The sequence below is a fragment of the Chlamydotis macqueenii genome, chromosome 2 (assembly GCF_036417535.1).
Source record: "Chlamydotis macqueenii isolate bChlMac1 chromosome 2, bChlMac1.mat, whole genome shotgun sequence".
NCBI classification, from domain to species: domain Eukaryota; kingdom Metazoa; phylum Chordata; class Aves; order Otidiformes; family Otididae; genus Chlamydotis; species Chlamydotis macqueenii.
The window spans coordinates 132732294-132756603 of record NC_141557.1 but is presented as its reverse complement, the minus strand read 5'-3'; the positions used below and the strand labels follow the sequence as shown (position 1 = coordinate 132756603).

The following is a 24310-nucleotide window of genomic DNA, read 5'->3' as shown; positions in this document are numbered from 1 at the left end:
AGGTCAAACTCAAGACATAATCCAGATTATAAAATAAATCAGAGAGATTGATTTAACTGGACATTCTTTGTTTTTTTTTTTTTTTTTTTTAGTAAAACTGATTTGGGCAATGACAACAACCAATGAAGTGACTTGTGTGAAGTGATGGATGAAATCTTCAATAATCTTAACTCATGCATTTTCCAATTTGTCACATCCTTTCTTAGCCTGAGAAAAAACACACGCAAAGCATGCATGCTAAAATACAGCTTCAGCTTGAGCACCCACTGAGCTGTGGCCATTTATCCTTCAGAAGCCCATCTAGAAGACATGGCCCCTGTCCTGCATCATTCTGCTGTCCTGAACTTCTCCTAACTCCCAGTAAAATTAATTACAATAGTTTGAAGTTTTTGTCAGTCCTGATCTTGAGCTGATTTACTAGCGATCAGATCAATTGTGGATGAAATCTCAGCCTTGCTTTAAGTCAACCGAAAAGTTCTTTTTGACTTTGGTGCATTGAAGTTTTAGCCAACAGATGCTTCAGTGGGGCTTTCTAAGATGAAATTTTTGAGATGTTCATCACATGTCCGTTATTCTGCAGCTTTCAGATTTTTCTTTACGATCTTTAACTAAACTATCTGTGCAGCTATTATTACTAATTACCTGATTTATACTTCTACTATTGTATCCTGCCATATCTTTATGCATATATTCAAACATTTGATTGCCTCCATTAAGAAAATAATGATACCACTCAACAGTATATTGCTAAAATGTATCATAGTTAGACATAGATTATAAATATTATTGAGTACTTTAATCAGAAGATGTGTAAAATGAATGAGAAAAAAAAGAAAAATAAAGAATGACAGCCTCCTCTTTGAGATCATGCTGATAGTTCAAATAAATTAGTGTATTATTCAGAATTGATTAAATTGGCTGAGAGAGAACAACTGCTGATGGGATATTTTTGTTTCAATTGATGCTACAATAAAACTAGAACAAGAACCACTGGTCAGAAAAAGTGACCTGTGTTTTAAGCAGCTTTGCTGAGATTTGCATAATAGAAACATATTGATTTTTGAAGATGTAAAATTAATGCATAAATGCCTATGCTATGACAATGTATACGGACTTTCAGTAATATGACTCCTCCCAATTAAGTCTTTCATGATCCACCTCTGTTGTTCATCTTTGTCTTCTCTTTCCCTCTTTTATACTGTTTTTCAACTGAGTGATTTTTTTCCTGTTGTGAAATATTACTGAAGATTTCCAGAATTCATTTCATCTGTCAGTATATTTATCTCTCTGTAGCTAGCTACCTGTCTCATTTTCTCTGCAGTACTGGCCTCCGCTTACACAGAAGAGGATCTTGATGAATTCAAAGACACTGCTCTGCTACTAAATTAACCACAGGAGGAGCTGATCCCTGCAGAGATGCTCCACTGATTTCTGTGGGGCTCTGGTGTGAGGGTGCTTGGTTCATTTAGAATAAAAAAGGATCTTCACTTGCAATAGCTAGAGTCTCAGGGTACTGTGCACCAGCGTATCCCAGCATCAACAGCATTTGTCATTAAAGGCAAGTCAGAACTTTTTCAGTGTTGTTCAGCCTGTCTTTTATAATAGACTTATCAAACTTCCAGGACTGGCTTAGCCATTACGTTTTTCAATATGTTCTAAAAGTAATGGGAGCTGGAGATACACAAACGTCAACTTAAAATAGCCTGTTTTTTCTCTTTTGTTGTATAATCAAATTCTTTTTCCTGTATAAAAAAAAAAGTCTATTTTCCTGTATAATCAAATTCTCCTTTATTAGTGCAGCTGGCTTTTATATGACTTTTGAAAATAACAAAGGAGATGTTTTCTTCCTAAGCTACTGCTTCAGGAGATTTAAAGGGGGAAAAAAATGAATTCAGTAGACATAAATCAACATGGGTCTACTGCCATAGACTTGCACTGGTTCACGATCTAATTCTAGCAAGCCTGGTGTTCCTGGCCTTTGGATACCTCAGCCACTTTAATGTGTGACCCATACACCACAGTAAGCCATTGCCATTTCCCATCTAGTGTCACTTTTTTTACTTCCACTGCATTAGAAAATATGGAAGTCCTCCTTCCACTGAGTATCACTTTGTTGAATTACAACGATTTGGCCTACAGTTTTCTTGGCTGGAGGGCTGCCTCTTGCTGAATTTTGGATAAGGTTTTAGCAAAAACAGTTCCACTATTTCTGGGAAGATGACTAGGGAAAAACACATAGCTTGCATGTGGCAAACTAAACAAGGGCTTATTGTTTTTGTTTGAAAGGCTCTAGCACTTTGTGCCAGGAAATCATTCCTCATTTGAAAAATCTGCCCAGGCTTGGCTGTGGAATAAGTCATTGAAATATCTGATTTTAGGCTTCAACTGTGGCTGGGAGAGTCATGTCCAAGCTTTACAGCCAATTTCTCTGAAGTAACTTTGTGCTGGACGTGACTGATTCCACACGGGCTGAGAGCGATGCTTCAAACACTGCTCCTCCTGGTTTCTGCGAACCAGAGGAGTGCTGGAGATGGGAAACAGAAGAGGAAACAACTATCCTATGGTCTTAATTCCTCCCCTTCCAGGACCGCAAAAGTGTGGAGGATTATCAGAAGGAATAGGCTGTGTGAAGGGATAAGAGTTGAATCTGCCTGATGGAAGAAATTGCTGAGAGCAGATGTATTCAAAGAAGAAAAAACCCCCAAAACATGAAGTCATTCAAGGGATGGGACGATTGAAACTGGACCAAGAATGACAGTGACACTGTGACTGCCTGGATAATGAGATTGGTTTAAGAAAGTGTGGGAAAGTGTACCAAGGAAATGGATTGGGACTGGAAATCAGTAGGTGGTGGAGATGGAGCAGATGGGGAACTCTGAATAGGATGGCAGATTGTTCACAGGAAAGTCCAGAGTCATCTGAAATAGAATAGTACTAAATGCAATTTTGTAACCTTTGTATTACTCCTGTTTGCTTCTCTAAACACCTTGAATTTTCTGCCAGGGCTCAGTATTTATTCCTATTATGGCCATTTTTCACCCTTGACAGTACTGTTCATACATTTTGTGCAGAAATCAGGATGCTGATAGAGCTAAGACGTCTAGAACAGTAAAATGGCAAGCAATGCAAACTGATAATTACAATTTTGCAGAGGACTTTGAAGTACTGCTATCATGTTTAATCCTGCTTTTCAGACCTCCCACCACTAGAAGGTAAAATTCTTTATACTGTTCATCTAACACAGTATGATCCTCTAAGTAAGATATTTCCCTTCTTAATGTTTCACTGCAAAAAATGTGAATGCACTTCAAAAGGGAGTAACCTGAACAATCAATGCAGATTAAAATAAATGTCTTACTATTACTTTTCTTAAAAAGTCACTTTTGATATTTTACTTAGAAAATAGTGATGTTCAGAGGTAGAACATCGTTTCCCCAACGAGAGGCTATCTGTTTTGAGAACAAGTGTTTTGTTGACAAATATTAAACATTTTGACTTTTTAACCACAATGAGTATACAGCATATAATATTGAAGTCTTGAGAGCGTCAAAAAAATAGCTAAACGCGTAGAGAAGATATTAGCTTAGAAATATTATCTTCTATTACATCTACATAATAAATTGAATAAATGCCAGTATGTGGAGACAAAGACTGCATATTCAAGTGACTATAAACACGGCTGCTGAGTGACATCAATTGCTCTTTCTTTTCACACGAATGATGTAAGAAACAAATATATCAAAATAGTTAAATATGATATTTAGTAAAGGCTAAGGGTTACAGAAGTGAATTTCACTTCCAAAAAAAATGTTTTTGAAAAATTATAGAGCTTGATTCATGCATTCATTTTAATTTAAAAGATTTCCCAGGAGCATGCAAACGTTTCTTACAGCTCCATGCAGGTAACTGGAGGATTTGCAGTACAAAAATACTAGTAAAACACAAAATCTAATTTTTGCTACATTTTTACATACAAATTCTTAATTTGTAGACTCCTATGCCAGTTAGCAGTATGAATTATATATATATTCTTTTTTCTTTACCCAGGCAACTCCCTAAGCTTTATAACAAGTACCTGAATAGCACAGAGTGCTAATACAGCTTTAGAAGGTGAATTGCTCTGTTTCCTAATCTGATCAGCATGGATTTTTGCAACTTCTGTAACATCAGGGTGTTATTATACATTTCCATGCAGTGTGGAACATAACCTCACATCACAATTCTGAGGCAAGTATATAAGATTATCCTCACCTTAATGAAGAGAAAGACAGGTCATAAAATGATTGACAAATCCAATGAAGGACCTAGGTGCCTAATGGTATTTTTAAAAAAATCAGGCTTCTAAATCCAAAATGTGGATTCTGCAAATTCCTGCGTGGCTGCAAAGAGGTCATTAAAATCCATAAATACCACATTTTGTACTCTTCAAAGTGGTGGTGCATTGTAAGGTGCTACTTTTGTACAAGCAAGGGTTGTACCGAGGTTGAAATGTTTAATCCCTTAACACTGGGAACTGGATGTTCTTCCAAACCAGTTCTCAACCTCTGAGGAAATCTGTGTAGCCCATTTCCTGAGACCATGTGGCACACACAGATAGGACAGGGTAATTCATAAATGCAGGAGCAGCCACTGCTTTATTTTAAAACACAGCTGAGGGGAAACATTGTCGGCTGTCTTACTCCTGCCCTTTGGGATAACTATCTATGGTGAGCACTCTGGGCTGGGAAATGCCAGAGCTGACTTCAAGCTTTTTCAGCAATGAGGAGATTCAAGCTGAGGGGTCCTAACTGCCACCCAAAGTCATACCTGTACCCCACCACAGGTGCCTTAGAGTTTTACTAACCCTATCCTCAGCCACTTCCCTAAACTAAACCACCTGCTTGAAGAAAAACTGATGGAAAACCCCCCCACCAACACCCACCAATCCTGTTTTGTGATTGTGTGCATGAAGGATCACAATTTCTCTGCACAATAACAGCTACAACAGTGAAGGGTTTTCTGTATTGGAAGGAATGCATAAATTACAATTTATTTATGAACTTCTTGTATTAGACAGCTATACCTTCAAAAAAATAACATTTTAGATGTATTCAGTGAAGACTAACGTTCTGGGTAGATGCTGTGCATCAGTTTAACTGCACATCCTGGCAGAAAGATCTTAAATTCACTTCATTTGTTAAATTATGTATTAGCAGACAGGAAAAAGAAAAACATAATAAGTGGAAGAGAAAATGAAATAATTACAGAGCAGCTTTGTATGCTGGTGTTTCTCAGACACACGATGTCTTGACTATTTTGTCCCCAGGGGCCAGCATTTCTGCATCAATCTTTTTTTTTTTTTTTTTTGACTGAGGATGCAGGTCTGTCTGTGCAGATTGAGGTCTCCAAAGCAATTTTTTTTTCTGGTTTTGAAAAGTGCTGAGCAACTAGAGCAATAGATGCTGTCTGCACTGTAGCCATGAATGCCCAGCACCTTGCAGGAGTGAGGTACATGTCCCAGGTAGAATTGCTGGCTAATGTTTACAGAGGGCCTCACACTTCCAAGTGGGATTAACATTTTAAACTGAATGAAAACTAGCACCACCTCAGACTGTACCTGCTAAATTCATAGCATGAGGATTGTGTGTAGCCTAGAAAGAACCGTGAATAGCAGCCATTCCTCCAAATCAGCTCCCAATTTCTGTGTCCCCATGGGCCAAGGATCAGCTGACTGTGCTGAGGCCAGGTGTTGAACACCATTGACTCCAGTGAGGCAAGACTCATTTGCAAAGTTGGTTCATCCATCATCCACTATATGGCTACTGCTGAAGAAGACACGTTCTCTACAAGCCACCTGATGACAGAAACTGTTTTTCCTTATAAAGGTGACTTGTATGGAGAACAAACACTGATGTTTCATGATGTGAAAACCGCTCCTCCTTAAAGCACTGGGCAGAACTACTAAGAGTGCCCAGATAAGCGGCTTTGAAGCCTGACAATGTAAGTTGAAAGGCAAATTTACTCAATACATATACAGCCTGAGGGGAGCATGCACTGCGAGAAGACATGGTTTAGTGGACATGGTTTAGTGGACATGGTGGTGTTGGGCTGATGGTTGGACTTGATGATCTTGGAGGTTTTTTCCAACCTTAAAGATTCTATGATTCTATGATAAGACTTACTGGAGGATTTCACTTCCAGCTGTGTTGTTGCCCAGTGCCCATTGGGCTAGGAGCCACCCTCAGTCCCTTATGTTCAAGTGGTGGCCTTCTTGCTGTATAATCTTTAGCAAAGCTTTTACTGAGTTAGTTTTCCAACTGTTATCAGTTATTTGGAGTGACACCATTTTAGGATGCCTACTTCAAGACACATAGGGCTTGCCGTTTTTTGGGAGTGCTGAACATCTCTTGTTCCTTCCGACTATGAACTAATAAGGCAGTTAAATTAGACCTACATGGAAATGCTGCACAGGTGAAGTACTGCCCAGACCTACCTGTGGTGGGAACACTCTGATCTCTGTGTTTCAGACTGCATAATAATGCCTACTTCTCACAGAAGGCTCTTAGGAGAATTAATTAGTTAATTTTGTACAGTCTTCGAAGGCTTAAATGCTATCCAAATATATTACTCGGTATAAGAGTCCCATCTATCTTCTATAATGAATTTTTTAAATTAATGCTATTAAATTGAAAATGGAGGATTCTTTTTCTAAAGAAAGGAATATAAATGTCACCTGAAAAAAATCTAACAATCAGGTTAGATTACACATATATTTATAGTATAAAATAGATGTGCAACATGTGATCTAGAGAAATGTACTATTGCAGTACAAATACCAAAGAAGTTTTTAAAAAATTAAAATCCAGGCTTAATTAATGAATTAAAAGAAATTAAAATCGACAAAATCAATGTGAATGAATTATAGGAATACATTATTAAACAGGGAAGCCTTTAGTCTAAATAGAGCTTATATTGGTAGAAAGAGGTGATGGAGGTGGAGGTGAGAGAACATTTTGGAAGTGTTCAAGCTGCTGAATTTTATTTTTATTTCCTCAGCATGTTATGGGATCTCTTCCATAAGATGATGGAATAGATGACGCTCCATCCTTCTGCCTGTACACTTCACGAGGTAAGTAAAGATCTGCTATGAGGCAATATAAATTCCTAGCCATATGGACTGTTTTTAAAATTATTACTGCCTGAATTCTCAATAGCAGGAAGAGTAATCTGCTCTTTAAAAATAGGATAAGAATGTGAATAGGTGTTAACCTCCAGTTACCTAGTGATTTGTACTTGCCAGAAACTTCGTATTAGCTTAGTAATAAAAATTCATAGAAAAATAAACTAATTGAGATCTTTCTTCTGCTGACAAAATTTGGAATAATGCTATCTCAGTCAAATCATATTTCTGCTAACATTATGAGACAATAAACTCTTTTCTGAATCTTGTCTCCATTCACTCTCATCTTAAAGTAATTTCCTATTTGTCTATACAGATATGTAATTTCCTGACAGTTGAAAATAATCCAGTGCTGATTTGCATTCATTTACTTATAAAAGGAGAAGGTTAAAACTTTCTGCTAAAAAATGGCGTAACACAGAAAGGAGCATGCTCAGTCCAAACTCAGCCTGACACTTAGCCATATGTTGTTTAACTTGAAGCTTGTCACTACCACTGATGTCCAGACGACTACTCGTGTGCAACTGTCGAAGACTGAACAATTGTTTAAACGTATGGGCAGAACAGAGGCAGAATGCTTACCTCTTTCCAGTAAAAGAACCCATAGTTATTAAAATTATTGAACCAGTCAAACTGAACAACCATACACTTGCTTGGGATTTTGTATGTAGCACTCAGTTAATAGACAAACTTAGAAGTGACACTGCCTCCATCAAGCTAAGCATCGAGGTCTGAGCTTGTTAACTAAAATGCAAATGACAAAATAGAAGAAAACTCTGAAGCACTTTTACAACAGTTTAATCAGTCTTACTGAGATACGCAAAAGAGGCAGCCCTGGGCTGCCTGAATTCCCGTACCCTCGTAATCCCACCCATTTATCACCTCACAGAGTTCCTGACTATCTCAAAAGGAGTCTGAATTAAAATACTTCTTTAACACATTATTAACACCATGTATTTCTGTTAAACAATTTCCTATAAAACAAACAAAAACCATAATCTGGACCAAGACTTTTCTGTATGATAATTGCCTGAAGATGTCTTCACAATAAATGTTCTTTAAATTAAACTCACAAGGAAACAATGAAATAACAGTTTTTCTTTCCAGTGGCATCACTGACTGCTCCACCCTCATGCTGCCATGCAGATCCCCTAACAAAGTTTATCCAATGAGGCGCACGGCCCGTTGGGTCTGTAGAGACCCCACCCGCAAAAGATGCTGATTTACATAACGCACATCCTGTGCAGTAGGGAGCACACGGCACGAAGGGGTCTCTCCATCCAATCCAGATCTCGCTTAGAAGATGGCGTCAAGGGGAGGATGCAATTGAAAAGCCCCCAGAATTTCTGCACAGTCGTGTTATATGGAATTTGAAAATAAGGCTCACTTAAATATAAATAAATAAACAGAAGTGGATGCATGTGCCTGGTGTGCAGCGTTCATATACTACGTAAATTAAACAAAGAGAACTTCACGGGCATTCAGAGTGCACTGAGCTCCAGAAGTTCTTGCAGCTGTTGAAATTCCTCCATAAGCCAAAGCAGCTTTCTTTGAAAAGCTTTTATTTAACAAGCCTAAGAGAAAATGAGGCTTAATTTTGCTTTCAATGGGCAGAACACAAACAAAGGCTTATCGAGGCATTTAGCGTCAGCCTAACCTGAGTTATGCAAAGTCCAAACCCAGTAGGACCATTCACAGCCTCCAAGTCAGACACCTGCCTAAGTGCCTTGCTGGACTGGGGCCAGAAACATAATAGCGGGCCAGCTTAAGCTGATTAGAAATGTTCTGTTGGCTCCAGTGGCAGGAGGATCCAGCCTTTATTGCCACTTTGCAGAACACAGTGCTCCACGGGGGAAAAAAAATAAAATAATCAGACATTCTGTAGTTCTCTCAGTGGTCTATTGAGTAAAGCTTGAGTACAAACAAACGTAGCTTATTTAGCACTAACTAGAAATGTGTATGACTGAGAATGCATCTAATTTTCAGTGTGAAAATAGAATTTGTTGCGTTGAAGAAACTATTGAAATAAAGTGGTTTATTCTAATATGCCATCTAGATTCAAATTTTCTCTGCAGATAAGTACAGCAAGGAAGAATAAGGTTCAAAGAAATGGTGAAGAGAATCCTTAACCTCTGTGAGTCAAAGAGGGAAGATGTTTCTTTCATTTCTAATGGAATGCTGTTTTAATTTGTATTTTTAGAAACCTAGGTAGTCGCATGGCTTTTTATTGCTTGTGTAGGCAGCTTGTTAACCAGGCACTAACAAGCACACTGGCGTGGCATGGCTGATCTGTCTCTGGGCAAACCTAATGATTCCAGGCATTGCGGAAACCTTCCTATTTGTGCGCTGCGAGATCATTAATCAAAGGCTGAAGAGCCCTTTCTTCCCTAGTGACAGAATTCCTATCGGGGCCTTCTGCAGCGCTAAGTCGGACTACAAATTATTGATACCGATCAGCAGATTGCTGCAGTGGGGAGGGGACGGCGTGCTCGTGCTCGGCACTGCAGGGCTGGCCAGTCTCCCGCAGCCCTCGTCTCCCTCCTCTGTGTGCATCTCCAGCTCTCTCACGCCTTGTTCCACCAGCCGGGTGAAAATCCCTTCAATCCACACCTGATCATTTCTCGGGAGCGGAAGGCCAGCATTCAAATAAATAAATGTATCACGCGTCACTTACAAGCCAGTGCCAGCAGGATTCGGGGTAACTTTGGGCAAGGTGATGAAGAAGTGGTAACAGAGTCGACACAGAATGGGGATTGGAATAAAATTTTCTTCTTGGGGAAGGACAGAAATTGTGTTTGGGCTCTCCATCCCTATTTTGTGGGAACTGTATGTGCACGATGGTGAATGATGGTGAAAAATTGAGTTTGAATGTATTAAACGTAGGTCCTGCCTGATTCAGCCCCTCCCCCCCCAAAAAAAAAATCAAGGAAAAGAAAAATCAAGGAAAAGAAAAATCAAAGAGTAACAGGGTCTGGATGCTTTCGGCTGCCTGACCCCACGGATGCTCTCTCGCTCCCACACCCTCCGCCGCGATTTTCCGCCGCTTGCTCGCTCCCCCCACCCCGCCCCCCATCAACCTCCCTCGAACAAAGGGGCCGGAGCCGGGCCGCTGCCTTTGGCCCCCGCTGTCCGGAGGGGACCCACGGGCTCGCCGGGGCGGGGGCTGCGGAGCAGACACCGCGCATCTCCCGCCGCCCGGCCCCGCCCGGTCCGGCCCCGCCCGGTCCGGCCGCTCCCTGGAGCCGAGCTGGGGGCGGTGGCGGGGAGGGGGGCGTTGCGCCGCGGCGGCTGGGCGCAGGGTGCGGCTCCTGGTCAGGGAGCGGGGGGGGGATGCGGGGGGACCGGGGCGGGGCGGGGGGGGGTGGGAGGATGCTTTGCTTGCGGCTGAAAAACGCAGAACCGCAGCCCTGCAAGCTGCCTCTCCCCCCACCCCCACGGGAGAGAAGACCCGGGTGGGAACCGGTAAAAAACACCGGCTATCCACCGTGCAGTGACCTACTTCAGTGCCCCCCGCCCCCCCGCCCTCCCCCGCAGCTCCCCGCAGCCCCCGCGCCGGGCTGGGCGCGGCCGGCCCGCACTGCGCCCTGTGGTGATGACCCCTCCGTCTCCCCCCCCCGCCCGGGCCGCCGCCCGCAGCCCCCCGCCGCCGCAGCGGTGCGGGATGCTGCTCGGCCCCGCTTCTCCTCCCGCCCTGGTTCCCTTCCGAAGCAGCGGGGTGCGGTGGCCCCGGCCGAGGGGGGTGCGGGAGGCACATTCACAGCGGGGATAACTTCCCGGTTCTTTTTTTTTTTTTTTTAATGCTCTAATATATATATCTATTAATCTTTAAAATAATGAAAGCCATTTCAAAATCAGGCTGTGCTCATGTGCCGACCTCACCCATCAGTAAATAAATAATCTGATCGCAGGTTAGGGAGTTAAAAGAGCCCCCAGATCTCAGACCCCCTCCCTTTTTAATTTTTTTTTCTGATCAAAGAAATTAAAAATACGTTTAGCGTTGTCTTGATTTTTTTTTCTAAACTTCAGGGATGCTAAGAAGAGCACCCAGTGTCGGTAGGAAATAGCGGCCGTTGTAGCTGTCTGAAGAAAAAAAAAAAAGAGATGCAGTTTCTTACCCATTGCTGTTTTAGCCATGTTGGGATGTGCCGGCGCTCAGAGGTGGCGAAGGCAAAGGGGTCCGGCTACAGCAGTGGAGAGAGGGAGAGGAGACTGAGTAAGGCACTGAGTCAGCAGAGTGGGGCTGTGCGAGAGAAGGAGCAAGAGGCAGGAGCCCATGAATAATTATCGCTCCTCTACCCAAGCAGATTGGCTCTAGAGGTCCCCTGACATGACTTCCGCAGAGCCAGAATCTCTGGGCATTAAATATTGATCCGCCAATGGTGCCGGAGCACAAAGTGCCAGAATGCAGTTTGAAATGGAAATCGGTCCTCCAACGCCTCTCCCCCCTTGGTCTGGCTTCAGTAGTACATTCCACGTCAAATGTTTTATGTCTGACATGGAAAAAAAAGCCTATTGGTGATGAAGGCTCTGCTGTTGCTACCTGTAAAACATGCAAAAATTTGTTTTAGCATGTTTTATCCCAGAGACGTGACAAAAAAAAAGAGACCAACAGGAGGGATTGTCTAAACCATCGCAGTAAAACAGCCGCTCAGATTGTTTTTACCTCTGCATTCTATTTCCTACAAATGGATACAGATTCCGCAGACAATCTTTTTATGGTGAATGCTTCTGCATTTCACTCTTTATTTCAGAATCCCCAGACCTGACCCGGGACAACTCAAACTCCACTAAAACTTGGGGAATGGCAGCTGGACCTGCCAATGCTCTCAAAGGGCTCTGCAAAGCCAAAACGAGGATAAATGTGAAAAAAAATCTGTCCATGACCACTTCCCTGGTGTGCTATAACAGGAGCTGCTGGGAAGTAATGAGCTTGATTTGCTTGATCAAGTGTGCAGAATGGGACCCGACACGATTATTACACGAAAGGGGATGGACACATTCTCAGGATTCTCTACATTAGTTTTAAGGCTTCTCTATCCACAGGAAGAGGAAGGCCAATGATGTGACTGACAGCCACCAAACACATATGGATAGTTAATTGAAAGTCTTGCTAGAAAGGGGGCCATGAAGATGAACAGAGGGCTGGAGCACCTTTCCTATGAGGACAGGCTGAGAGACTTGGGGCTGTTCAGCCTGGGGAAGAGGAGGCTCTGGGGAGACCTTATAGAGGCCTTCCAGTACTAAAGGGAGCCTACAGGAAAGATGAGGAGAAACTCTTCAGCGGGGCCTGTTCTGTTAGGATAAGGGGTAATGGTTTGAAAACAGATGGAGGTAGATTCAGGTTGGACATTAGGAAAAAATTTTTTACACTGAGGGTGGTAGAACACTGGCACAGGTTGCCCAGAGAGGTGGTAGATGCCCCATCCCTGACAACATTCAAGGCCAGGTTGGATGAGGCTCTGAGCAACCTGATCTGGTTGAAGATGTCCCTGCTCCTTGCAGGGGGGGTTGGACTAGATGACCTTTAAAGGTCCCTTCCAACTCTAACCATTCTGTGATTCTATGAAAGATGGCAGTGGTGGGACCCGTTTGTACACCTCCTAGGGCTGGAAACCGTTGCTGGCCTAGAGGAGACCAAGCCGGTGGGACAGAAAGGAGATTGCTCCATCTTTATGCTGCCATCTCATCCTTTCACTGTCTGACTGGAGCTCATTTGCCCCTCCTGGGGGAAACCCAGCTTTGTTGTCAAAAGCTTGCAGGGACAGTAGCCCCCCACACTACTTGCAGACAGATGGGCACAGGGCAAATGTTCAGCTTGGAATTTGGAAGACACTCCAAACCCCTTGTGGAGTTCTTTTGTGGTGGGCATGAGTGGAAGAGAAAAGTAGGAGAATGGGCAGAGGTCTCCGGGGTGGACCTGCATTCTCCCAGGGCAGTGGCACCGTTCTCCTTCCTGCAGCGCTGCTGCTCACAGCTGCACAGTCTGTGCAGTGTGCCAGCACCAGCTGCAATGCTCTTCCTCCGTGCCTGCTTCCCTAGAACAAGGAGTGCAGGGTTGTGCTTTTTGAGCTTCCTTGAGGTCAGCAAACAGCATCTTTGAGCAAAGCAGGGCCCAGAGCCTGACTCTGAGGGTGGCTTTGTGGCTTTCTCTCTTGAGTCCCTAGTGCTGATTTCTGAATTGCTGGGGTTTTTTTTTTGTTGTTGTGTTTTTTTTTTTTTAAACGAGAACAGTGCAGCTTGGAAGCGAGTTGAGGGAAGGTGATGTCCCAAAAGTGGACAGCGCATGCAGGGAGCCGTCTGTGATTCAGCAGGGTGTGAGCTGTGGGCCTGGCAGATGTGGTGATGGCTTTGTGCTGAGGGGGCTGTGGCTGGCCGGCGGGAGGGGGACGGGGCCGGTTTGCTGGGGTGTAGGAAGTGACCTCCCTTCCCGGGAGCCCGGAGGCATTTTCGGGTGATACAGGCCCTCAGCTGTCGAGGGGAGGGCCAGTGGCGGACCAAGATGTAACAGTGCCGGGGTGTCTGTAAGCGAGAGGAGCTTATTCCTGGAAGGAAATAGTGACAAACGGCTGCCTGAGCGCTGCGCAGAGAAGGGCGGAGGGAGGGAGACGCCTCACTGGACCGGGGAGCCTCGCCCTAACCGAGGAATCATCCCCCTCGCCCCCAGTACCCCCTCCGGGGCGGCCCTACCCCGGGCTCAGGCGGATGCAGGCCGTGCTGGGGGGGGTGCGGAGGGCGCGGCGGTGCAGGGGTTGGGGGGAGCGGCGGTGCCAGGGGTGGGGGTCCCGGTGGGGCGGGGGGCGCGGCGCAGTCCCGCACTGCGCGGAGGGGATGGGGGCCCGGGCGCTCTCCATGGTGCTGGAGGCGGCGGCGCTGCCCAGGGCGGGGCGGGGCGACGGCGGCGTGGGGGGGACACGGACACAGATACGGACACGGACCGGGGGGAGGGGGCAGGCAGGGCGGGGCAGGCAGGGTTAGGGGAGGCTGCGCTCCCGCCACACCCCCGCTGCCCCCCCGCGGGCCCTGCGCCAGCCGCAGCGCGGAGCGGGTGAGGGGCCCGGTACCGGCTCCGGCCACTCCCCGCTGTGTTCCCGGCAGCGGGGGAGGGGGGCGGGGGGCTGGGCTCTGCGGGGCTCAGCTGCCCCGGGGGCGGCGGGGACACGGGGGCCGCGCTGCCATAATGCTCGGCGCGGCTCTCCATCCCCCGCCGCGGCAGCCGGCACGCCCACCGGGCAGCAAACCCGCCCAGGTGTCTGTCTTTTTTTTTTTTAATTTAATTCTTTTTGTTTGTTTGTTTGTTTGTTTGTTTGTTTTTCTTCTTCTCTTCTTCGAGCTTAACCGGCAGCGAAGAGTGGCGGGTGTAGCGGGGTAGGGGTGGCTTCTCACAGCCGCAGTGGCCGCAGCGTTTCCCCGCTCTCTTCGCTGGCGCCACCCGGGTCCCCCCGGAAATGCGGGAGTGGCTCCTCCACACCCGCACCCCCTCCCCGCCCCTGGTCGGTAGGGCCAGGCCCCTCCGGAGCGCCTTCCCAGGGAGCCGGTGCGGTGCAGCACCCGGGTGGTTGTGAGGCCCGGGGAGGCGGGGAGGGTGGGGGCTCCGCTTTCCCCCAGGGACAGGGTACCAGGCTCCCGGTTGCTGAGAGCGGTGCGGCCGACGGCCTGGCAATCACATCACTGTCGCGTCAAACATCACTGTCGCGTCAAATATCCCTGTCCCATCCAACCCCTGGCGTGTGCGGGAGCAGTTACTAGACACTCCATATATCATTTCTGATCCACTGCCACCTTTTGATGCTGTGTTTCACATAAAATTTCAGAGGAGAGTGAATTAAGCTCCAGCGAGCTTCAGCAAGGCAAGAACTTGTTTTCTTTCACAGGCTGGGCTGTCTCTGGATTGGCATTAAAGCACGTTTGCAGCCCAGCCTGCCTCCAGGTCTGTGGATATGCTGCTGAGCAAAGCACTCCTTAACTGCTTCTGAATAGCAGGGGGATATAACAGAGGCTTTCATCCCACTTTTTGTTGGACACCTCTTCTGCAGCCTTGGCCAGATCATTGAAAAGCTTCTCTTTTTTTTTTCTCCATTTGTTCTCTTCTCCATTTGTTGGAATGGATCTTCTTTTTTTTACCTCCTTGGAGAGAAGGAGTTGAAAAAAAAATGTTTGTGCAGTGCTTTGGAGACTGTTGTTGCTAGGTAGATGAACTACATTGGCTCTGAAATAATACGAATGGCAGAGATGGGAGCAGGTCGTGAATCTCTTACTCGCTGCCTGTACTCTGTGTCACTGCTGCATAGTCTGGGAGGCTCTGCAGCCTTGTTTAGCTTTCTTAAATAACTTCAGAAATTAAGCTTTTTCTTATTGACTTTTGGGAGACTTGTTTACACTTAGTCTTCGTCATTAGGAAATGTAATGGACCTTATTTAGAGCAGCTGATTTTTTTTTCCTTTGGTCACGCCTATGTCTTCTTTTTGCCTCTCCCAGAGCAATTTCTTTTTGTGTCTATGGAATTTTAGAAAATTAATCAGTAATTAGTTCATTATTAGCTTGTTTTCATCCCTATTGCTTTCAGCCCCTCAGCAAAACCTATGGTAAAAGATATGATTCGGATTGTACAAGGAAGTACTCAAAATTCAGAGAAGAATGGTGCCTGTGCAACCTTAATTACCCTTCCTATGCATATATATCATGATACAGTTTTTAATTATATACCCACATGCTATTTTTTTCCACCAGATTCTCCCTACATACATAACAAAATGGATGGCACTCCATTGGAGAGCACTATTTGATATTTTCTTTTCATTCTGTTCTCATAAAACAGAACCTTGACACAGTCCTCTGTGCCCTTGAAAGCACGGGTAGGATAAAGATTTTCTTACAGGAATGTTTGCCAGAATATTTTCCTAACATGGGTGAAAAAATCTTTTGTCTAGCCTTATTCTTCACAGCAGGTTAAGTATAGGTTAGAAGATATTAGCATAGTTTGTGTTTCAGTGAGCAACTAAACCCTGCGTATTTTAATGTGACATTTAGAGACAGACAACTACAAACATAAGCATGTGTGATTTTGTGATTTTTGTAATGTTTTGGCTTTTTTTGGTAACTTTTACTGAAATTTTCTGCAGAACGCTATAAATATACCAAGCAGATGAAAAGATTAGCTGTGTACTGAAAGCACAGGGAGAAAGAGTGAGCACTGATAGAGATGTGTAACTGTGTCTCTCATCTGAAGCATCGTCACCATTTTCTTCTGGAATTATATTTTTCTTATGCGTTCATTTTCCCATGTAACATCCCAGTTATAAAGCAGTAATGTGCTGTTACATTTCTATTAGCATTTCTCCCTTTCTGAAACTGTGCTTTTTGCTGGGCACAGCCTACCTAAAAATCATCTGGTTAAAGCTCAATAGTGGCCTGATAAGCCAAGCTGCAAACAATGTCACCATTAGTGATTCCAGTTGCTGCTCATTCCACACACACATTGGAAAAGTGCAGCTTTAGTGCTCACCCAGTTTCACGCAGGCTTTTCTAGTTGCAGGGCTGCACACGGTGTTCCTTTCAGCAGCATTCAGGATCACAGTGGGGAAGCTGAATAATGGTATTAGGGTATTTGTGGATTTTTTTCTTTTTTTCCCTAGAAATCCGTAAGCAACGGCTTAATGCTAACACGGGGATCATGCATAGTGAGATGTCCCTTAACACCCTTGTCCATTAGATATGAGCTAGAGCTGTGCAAGGCTGCATGATGGGAGTGACTTGGTGGCATCTAGACTCTGTCCTGTGCAGCAAATACATAAAGCACCATAGGGCTGCTGGGGGAAGGTGTGGCAAATGGAGGTGGAAACCAACTACGTGATTCTGAACAAAGACAGCACGTTCATGAGACCATGAGAACTATTGTGTGGGGGTCAGACCAAGGGGGCATCTATCCAGTAGCCTGTAAATTGTATATCCTCCCCTTCCTAGGCCCCACCAGACGAGGATTTTCTTGTCGGTGATGTTCTTGCCTTGGGTGAATCTGCAAGTAACTAAACCCTGTGTATTTTAATGCGAAATTTAGAGAGAGACGACTACAAAAATATGCATGTGTGATTTTGTGATTTTTGTAATGTTTTGGCTTTTAATTAACTTTTTCTGAAATTTTGATGAGCCCAGGATGCTGTTGGCTTTCTGGGCTGCAAGTGCACATTGCGGGCTCATCCACCAGCACCCCCAAGTCCTTCTCCTCAGGGCTGCTCTCGATCCATTCTCCACCCAGCCTGTATTTGTGCCTGCGATTGCTGGGACCCATGTGTAGGATCTTGCACTTGGCCTGGTTGAACTTCATGAGGTTTGCACGGGCCCACCTCTCCAGCCTGACAAGGTCAAATCTTCTTTTGCTTATTTTAAGCATGTGTCCTAGCAAGACCTATTATGTTTATCTCTAGGTATGGGATGCTAAGTATACTTTCAGTCCTAGAATCACAGGGTTCTTCACTCTTTAAAATAAAAAGAAATGGGGGAAAGAATACCAGATTCAATTCTCCTTTTAAAATGGGAGGAGACAAGTAGATGTTGCAGGATGAGCTCGATTGGGCTGATGTGGGACAATGCCATCCACTGCACCTCAGAGGTTCATGATGAAATTTTCCTAGAAAAACAAAAGCGGCAATATTCAGCAGATCTAAATCACAAGTCTTTCCAAGACCAGAAGGCCTGGTTTGAAAGTGTCCTCCAAGTGTGTTATTGAAATGAGGTATGTACTGGCATGTTTCTGATTTGGTTTGCTGACTGCAGTTTTCTGAACAGCAAAACGCCTTGTGTCACAAGAAACAGACAACAAAAGTATGGCACAAAGTGCCTAACTTTACTCTTTGCCCTTACTCTTTACAGTGACACATACACGATTGTTTTAACATTCTTTTGCTGGTTTTGCTCTTCTTTGGATTGACTAAATTTATTGTGACTGTTTGCTGGTTATCAGCTGTTTCATTATGGATTTTGTCTCACCCCCTGGAGAAGACCCACAGACCATTTGGTACTCCAAGCATATTCTAGACCATTTTTCTCTACGTAGTCAGGCATATCCATAGATATGCGTGTTTTAGGACAGTGTTATGCTATTGCTGGCTCTCAAGCAAGGATCCAGTTCCTGATATCAGGCTCATTATCTATTATTTTTGCAACTCAAATTTATTTTGACTTACTTGGTGATTTATCACAGTAAAGAAAACAGACGATGATAAAGGAAAAATACGCTGAGGACAGTTAAATAGACTTTGAAGATATTAATTGCATTTCGCTGAAATTCACACTTAGAGGGAAACACTAGCAGAAAACCACTTTGAGAATGAAGCGTAGGAGAACTTTTTTATTTCTAGCCTTGCTTTTATCCCATCAAAATTTAAAGAAAATTTCATTTAACAACTATTTTTGCTCACAGCTTTGCCAGACTTCATTATCTTCATCTGGCATTTTCAGTGTTACATGCCCATTGATTGTTTGTGTTTGAAAAAAGTCAGCTGAGATGTCTTAGCTGGTTTGGAGGAAAAATGTTATGCAATGTGACAAGGTTTTGCTCATTCTGTTCATCTTTTATTGGAAACGCAGTAGCGTGCCCTGTTCTGCAATAGAAAATTGAAATTTGGCAGACAATTGTTTTGGTAGCAGAGAGGTGGACTGTCTTTTCACTGTAAAAATCCTCTTAAACTTGGCAACTTTTTAATGCTTTAGAAAAAAACCTGTGCTTTATACTGCTTTTGGAGTATAAAGCTAAAATTTAAGCGCTAAAATCACTGAAGTTTCTTTTCTCACTGAGCATGGCTTATTTTTTTTTAAACAGTATCTGTCTCATCCTTTGGAACTGGGAGCTGGTCAGGCAAGTAGGAAATGGAATGGACTAAATGTCAATAATGAAGAACACAAAGACAGAATAATAGCAGGAGTAATGAGGGAAAGCTGGTACTGGCTGGACAAAAAGAAAAAAAACTGCAATGATGAAGCCTTTGGGAGCACGAGTAATTAGGGTCGCAGAAGCAGACTAGGGAAAGAGAAATGTTGTGAGACAGGGCTTGGCGTTTGTTTGCTGAAGAGATGAAGGACGAGGATTTGTGGCATAATGTGGGGAGGTGGTTGCTTGGCAACCTTAATTCGGTCCGCTTACGATACGTGTGTGATCGCATGTTGTTTTTATGCAGCATTTCTGGCTGAAGCGTTACACGGGATGGACCTGCTCTAGGGATGTGTCAGGGCTGTTCAGGAGTGATGCCTCTGTGACTCCTGCCTCGTTTATTGCTTGAGCTGGGAAGTTGTTAATGAATGAAGCAAGGGAGGGTAAAGGAAGGTCATGTGACTGAAATATCGCAGCATTGCACTGGACTTTTCCTATCTAGTGCTAATATAACCACTTAAGCCAGTTCTGTGATCTCTGTATGTGGAACCTCTAATGGTCTGATAGCTTCTAATTATCTAATTTTTAATGACCACCTTTAGAGTCCTAAATGCAATTTGCCCAGCAGTCACACCTGCGACTGATGCTGCAATCTCTGTGTTTGAAATACTGTTAAATACTTTTAAATCACATCTATGACACCTCAAACAGGACATCTAAAAACAATGAATACCTCTGCCCTTAATCTTTCTGGGCATCCACATCCTATATTTTAGAGAGCAGTACTGTCTTTTCTTTGCTGCTGTGGATTTTTGTGAAGCTAAATTAATTTGCATTTGTGCAGCGCTCAGATATTGAAGTGATGAGCACCATTGAGAAGCCCTGGAGGAAATTAATAATTCTGCCGTCATAACACAATTGAATAATGGGCAGTAAACAAAGCATGGGCCACAGAGAGAGTTACGAGGTGTAAGCAAAATATTGATTAGCTGTTTGGTGAATGAAGAAGTGGTCCTATGCAAAAATAGTAATTAAAGACTGTGTCAAAAGACATAGATATGAGATATTATTATCACCTTTGTACAGAAGAGATTTCCAAGAGGGGAATTAAACAATGTACTGCTGCCCCATGGGCCTTTCTCTGTCTCTAGGGCAGGGTTGTTTGTTTGGCTAGTATGGAGTTTCAGGTTTGTGATGAGTATTTTAATGGCTATACTCCTATTTTAAATGTGTAGGGTTCATCAATTCACTTCATACTGAGAGGAGAAGGTGATGGAGTTTTTGGAGGTTCTTGGCTTTTGTGGGAATTTGCTCCACAGTATGCTCCACATAGTCACTGCCTCCAAATAGTGTGGCTGAGTACGCTAAGGGTAAATAGTACTCAGGCAGATATTTCCTTTGTGCTGTGGAAGACAGTGGCAATGCATTGACAGCTTGTGCCTGGTTGGAGGTCAGATAAACATCTTTGATGCTACTATTTGGAAGGTAAAGGATGCTGTAGTAAAAATCCACGCAGGTAGAGAGCTGCTGTCTTAGTAACTCACACCAAAAATTGCTCAAAAATAATAAAGCATTGTTTCCTTTTGTATTGACCTTTTGTTTTGATTATTAGTACACACAAAGTGGTTTTTGGTAGTGTCTACTTGTAGGTACTGTAGTCATGGGGCTCAATAGGAACCTACTTTTTGGATCACATAAAATTTCTCTGCATATTTATTTGTAGAATGGTTTGGGTTGGAAGGGACCTTAAAGATCATCTAGTTCGAAACCTCTTGCCATGGAGAGAGATATCTTCCAGGTCACTCAAAGCCCCATCCAACCTGGCCTTGAACGCTTCCAGAGATGGGACATCCACACCTTTTCTGGGAAACCTGGTCCAGTGCCTCACCACCCTCACAGTAAAAAATTTCTTCCTTATGTCTAATCTAAACCTACCCTCTTCTGGTTTAAATCCATTACCCCTTATCCTATCACTACATGCCCTTGTCAAAAGTCCCACTCCAGCTTTCTCATAGGCTCCCTTTAGTACTGGAAGGCTGCTATAAGGTCTCCCCAGAGCCTCCTCTTCCCCAGGCTGAACAGCCCCAACTCTCTCAGTCTGTCCTCATAGGAGAGGTGCTCCAGCCCTCTGATCATCTTCGTAGCCATCCTCTGGACTCACTCCAGCAGATCTATGTTCTTTTTATGTTGGAGGCTTTAGGTCTGAACTTGCAAAAACCCAGGTATCACCTGAGTTCCAGCTCTGTGACATGGGTGATGTTTCTGCTGACTGACATGTATCTGTCTCTTTTTGTCTTTTCTTGTTTATATTTTTATGTGCAGCTCTGCAAGGCCCATATGGTACAGTCCCATGTCACAAAGTGCCCCCTCAGTTTTTCTTCTGTAGCATAATTAAAACAGATCTTTGTGTTTGCCACATGGAGAAGGTGGTAAAAAACCCGTGGTACCAGCAGCCTATACTATTTACGCTTTTTACTTTGCATAGCTGTTTCTTTTTTCACATCTGGAGTTTGAATGTAATCACTGTGTCCAGGAGGAATGCATCTTTTCCAGTAAATCTTCACACAAAGAAGGAAAAGGGAGTCTTATTAAACCACAGAACTTGAAAAGACCGTGAGCTATTATTCATATGAGCTAATTCAACAGTCAATTAAAGCAGTAACTCACTCTTATCTTTTCTAGGGCTGAAAAATTCCTGTCTGACTTGTGATTTCCTGTTCAGTCAAATACTATTGGATTAAAGTCATGTAAGGGCTCTAACTTTAGCCAGAAAATGGAAAAAAGAGGAAAAGCTGCCTGCCTTTATCGATGGCTCTATGGTATGTAGCCATCGTAAAAACCAAACCTGGAAAATCGCATTATAGTAAAACTTCCAGTTCAGCAGCTGCATGGGACTGGCTAGGAGTACATTTTCATACTGGTTTTTAAACTTAAATTCAAATTGTGCAAAAGTTCTTTGAAGTGGGGGGATTTGGAGTGGACTTCTTATATTCCTCCAGAGAAGCTGACAGGTAGAGAAGTCTGGATGGGTCACAGTGTTAGCATCCTACAGATTACAGCTTCAATCAACACATGAAAGTTGATTTTAGCTGAAGAATGTAAAAGAGGTGATTGGGGAAAGTTCCTGGGGAACAGTAAGCTGGAAAGTGAAGAACCCCTTTTCTAGGGAAGATTCAAGTAGGAATCTACACTGGCATATGACTATGTACTGCTACTGCTAGCCACAGTTGTATTCTATGGACTACTATAGGATATCAGCTTCCAAAGGCTTGTAGCTTTTAAAATTAAGCCAAGTTTAGGATTAGAGATATTTCATTAACCAAAATTTCAGAATTTAAGAGATCACATTTGTTTGATGGTTTTAGTGGAAAATCCATCTGCTCACCCAAAACTTTTTGCTGTCCTTGGTATTTTAAGATATCTCTGAAGTATAAGTAACATTTTGGTGCTGACTGAAGCTCACAAAACCAAAAAAACTAAGACTTATCTTCTTTTGAGGCTGAAGCATTAAAATATTGCAGCATATATGTAACATGAGATCATGCAATATAAGGAGGATACCACAAATGTACCAATACGAGTTTCAGGATGACAACTTTAAGCTCTTGGATTTATAGATTGAGCAGTTAGGCAAGGATCAAATTCCACTCTTTCAAGATGTGGATCTTCTGAAATTGCTTGTTGGATGCCTGGCTAGCAGTGAATTTCTGGCAACAGGATTCATTGAGCCAGAAAAGTTTGATCTCCTTTAGCTGAAATCCTTGCTCCACTGACCCTTCTGCCTTTGCAGATGGACAGAACAGAATAGTGAATCATACAGGCTCTTTCTTTCATGTATTGAACAAATATGTAGTTACTCTTACATTCTCACAACTGTTTGGCAAAATGACTCGTATTTTCCTAAAAAATTTCTAGAAAGGTATCTAGTCTTCACCCAAAGGTACTGAGAGACGAAAAAATCCATTGATCTTTGTAAAAAAAATGTTGTCTAGTTTTTAATTTAAATTTCTCTGCCTTCTGAGACAATCTTCTGGTTTTCTTTGTGTCTTTTTCTGTTTTAGTTTCCAGTCTCCTCTCAGTCCTTTTCTGGAAAAACCAAGATGACCTGGCCCCTCAGGTTTCTTGCTTTGAGAAATTATCTTAGGTCTGAGCTTTATGGCTCTTCTTATTCCATTTCTGTCCTTCTTTTTTAACATGTTTTTTTAAAAAAGGGTAGTAGACAGGAGCATATTATTCTAAAATTATCCCATCAAGAGACAAAAACTGGCTGGCTGCTTTTGCTCATTTCTTTTCTTTTAACATGTTCAAAAATTGTATTAACCTTTCTTGCCATAATGTAACTGCCTAAGAGTTCATGCTATTTCTCCGCTGGGACCTACAGATCCCTTTCAGACTCTGCTTTCCAGGTTATTGTTCTCTGTTATGTTAGCCTGCCTGTTTCTGGATCTATATCTTTGTATTGGAACATACTACAATGTAAATTTATATTATTTGCAAAATAGAAAAAAAAATTCCAGATCCATGACAAAGGTTTCAGTGTGTTGTAGTGACCGTCTACATCTTCATTGCAATAGTAATGATTTAAAGGCAACTGGACTTATGCAACTGGACAAGTCCAGGCAACTGGACTTGTGCAAAGTTTTTGACACTGTCCAGCACAGCATCCTTCTCTCTAAACTAGAGAGACATGGGTTTGATGGATGGACCACTTGGTGGATAAGGAGTTGGCTGGATGGCCGCACTCAGAGAGTGGTGGTCAATGGCTCAATGTCCAAGTGGAGACCGGTCATGAGTGGCGTCCCTCAGGGGTCCATGTTGGGCCTGGACCTGTTCAACATCTTTGTCGGCGACATGGACAGTGGGATAGAGTGCACCCTCAGCAAGTTCGCCGATGACACCAAGTTGTGTGGTGCCGTTGACACGCTGGAAGGGAGGGATGCCATCCAGAGGGACCTTGACAGGCTGGAGAGGTGGGCCCGTGCCAACCTCATGACATTCAACCAGGCCAAGTGCAAGATCCTGCACCTGGGTCATGGCAATCCCAGGCACAAATACAGGCTGGGCGGGGAATGGATTGAGAGCAGCCCTGAGGAGAAGGACTTGGAAATTCTGGTGGACAAGAAGCTCAACATGAGCCGGCAACGTGCACTTGCAGCCCAGAAGGCCAACCGCATCCTGGGCTGCATCAAGAGAAGCGTGGCCAGCAGGTTGAGGGAGGTGATTCTCCCCCTCTACTCTGCCCCGGTGAGACCCCACCTGGAGTACTGTGTCCAGTTCTGGAGCCCCCA

General features: G+C 43.7%; 1 protein-coding gene across 1 annotated transcript in view; it reads right to left on the bottom strand.

Moving 5' to 3' along the window:
- Positions 1-11550, bottom strand: part of STMN2 (stathmin 2) — a 39977-nt gene extending 28427 nt beyond the window's left edge. The window contains exon 1 of the mRNA XM_086742434.1: positions 11275-11550. Coding sequence (XP_086598560.1) covers positions 11275-11293 — 19 coding nt within the window. The 5' untranslated portion in view covers positions 11294-11550. The remainder of the gene's footprint in view (positions 1-11274) is intronic.
- Between the last annotated feature and the right edge of the window lie 12760 nt (positions 11551-24310).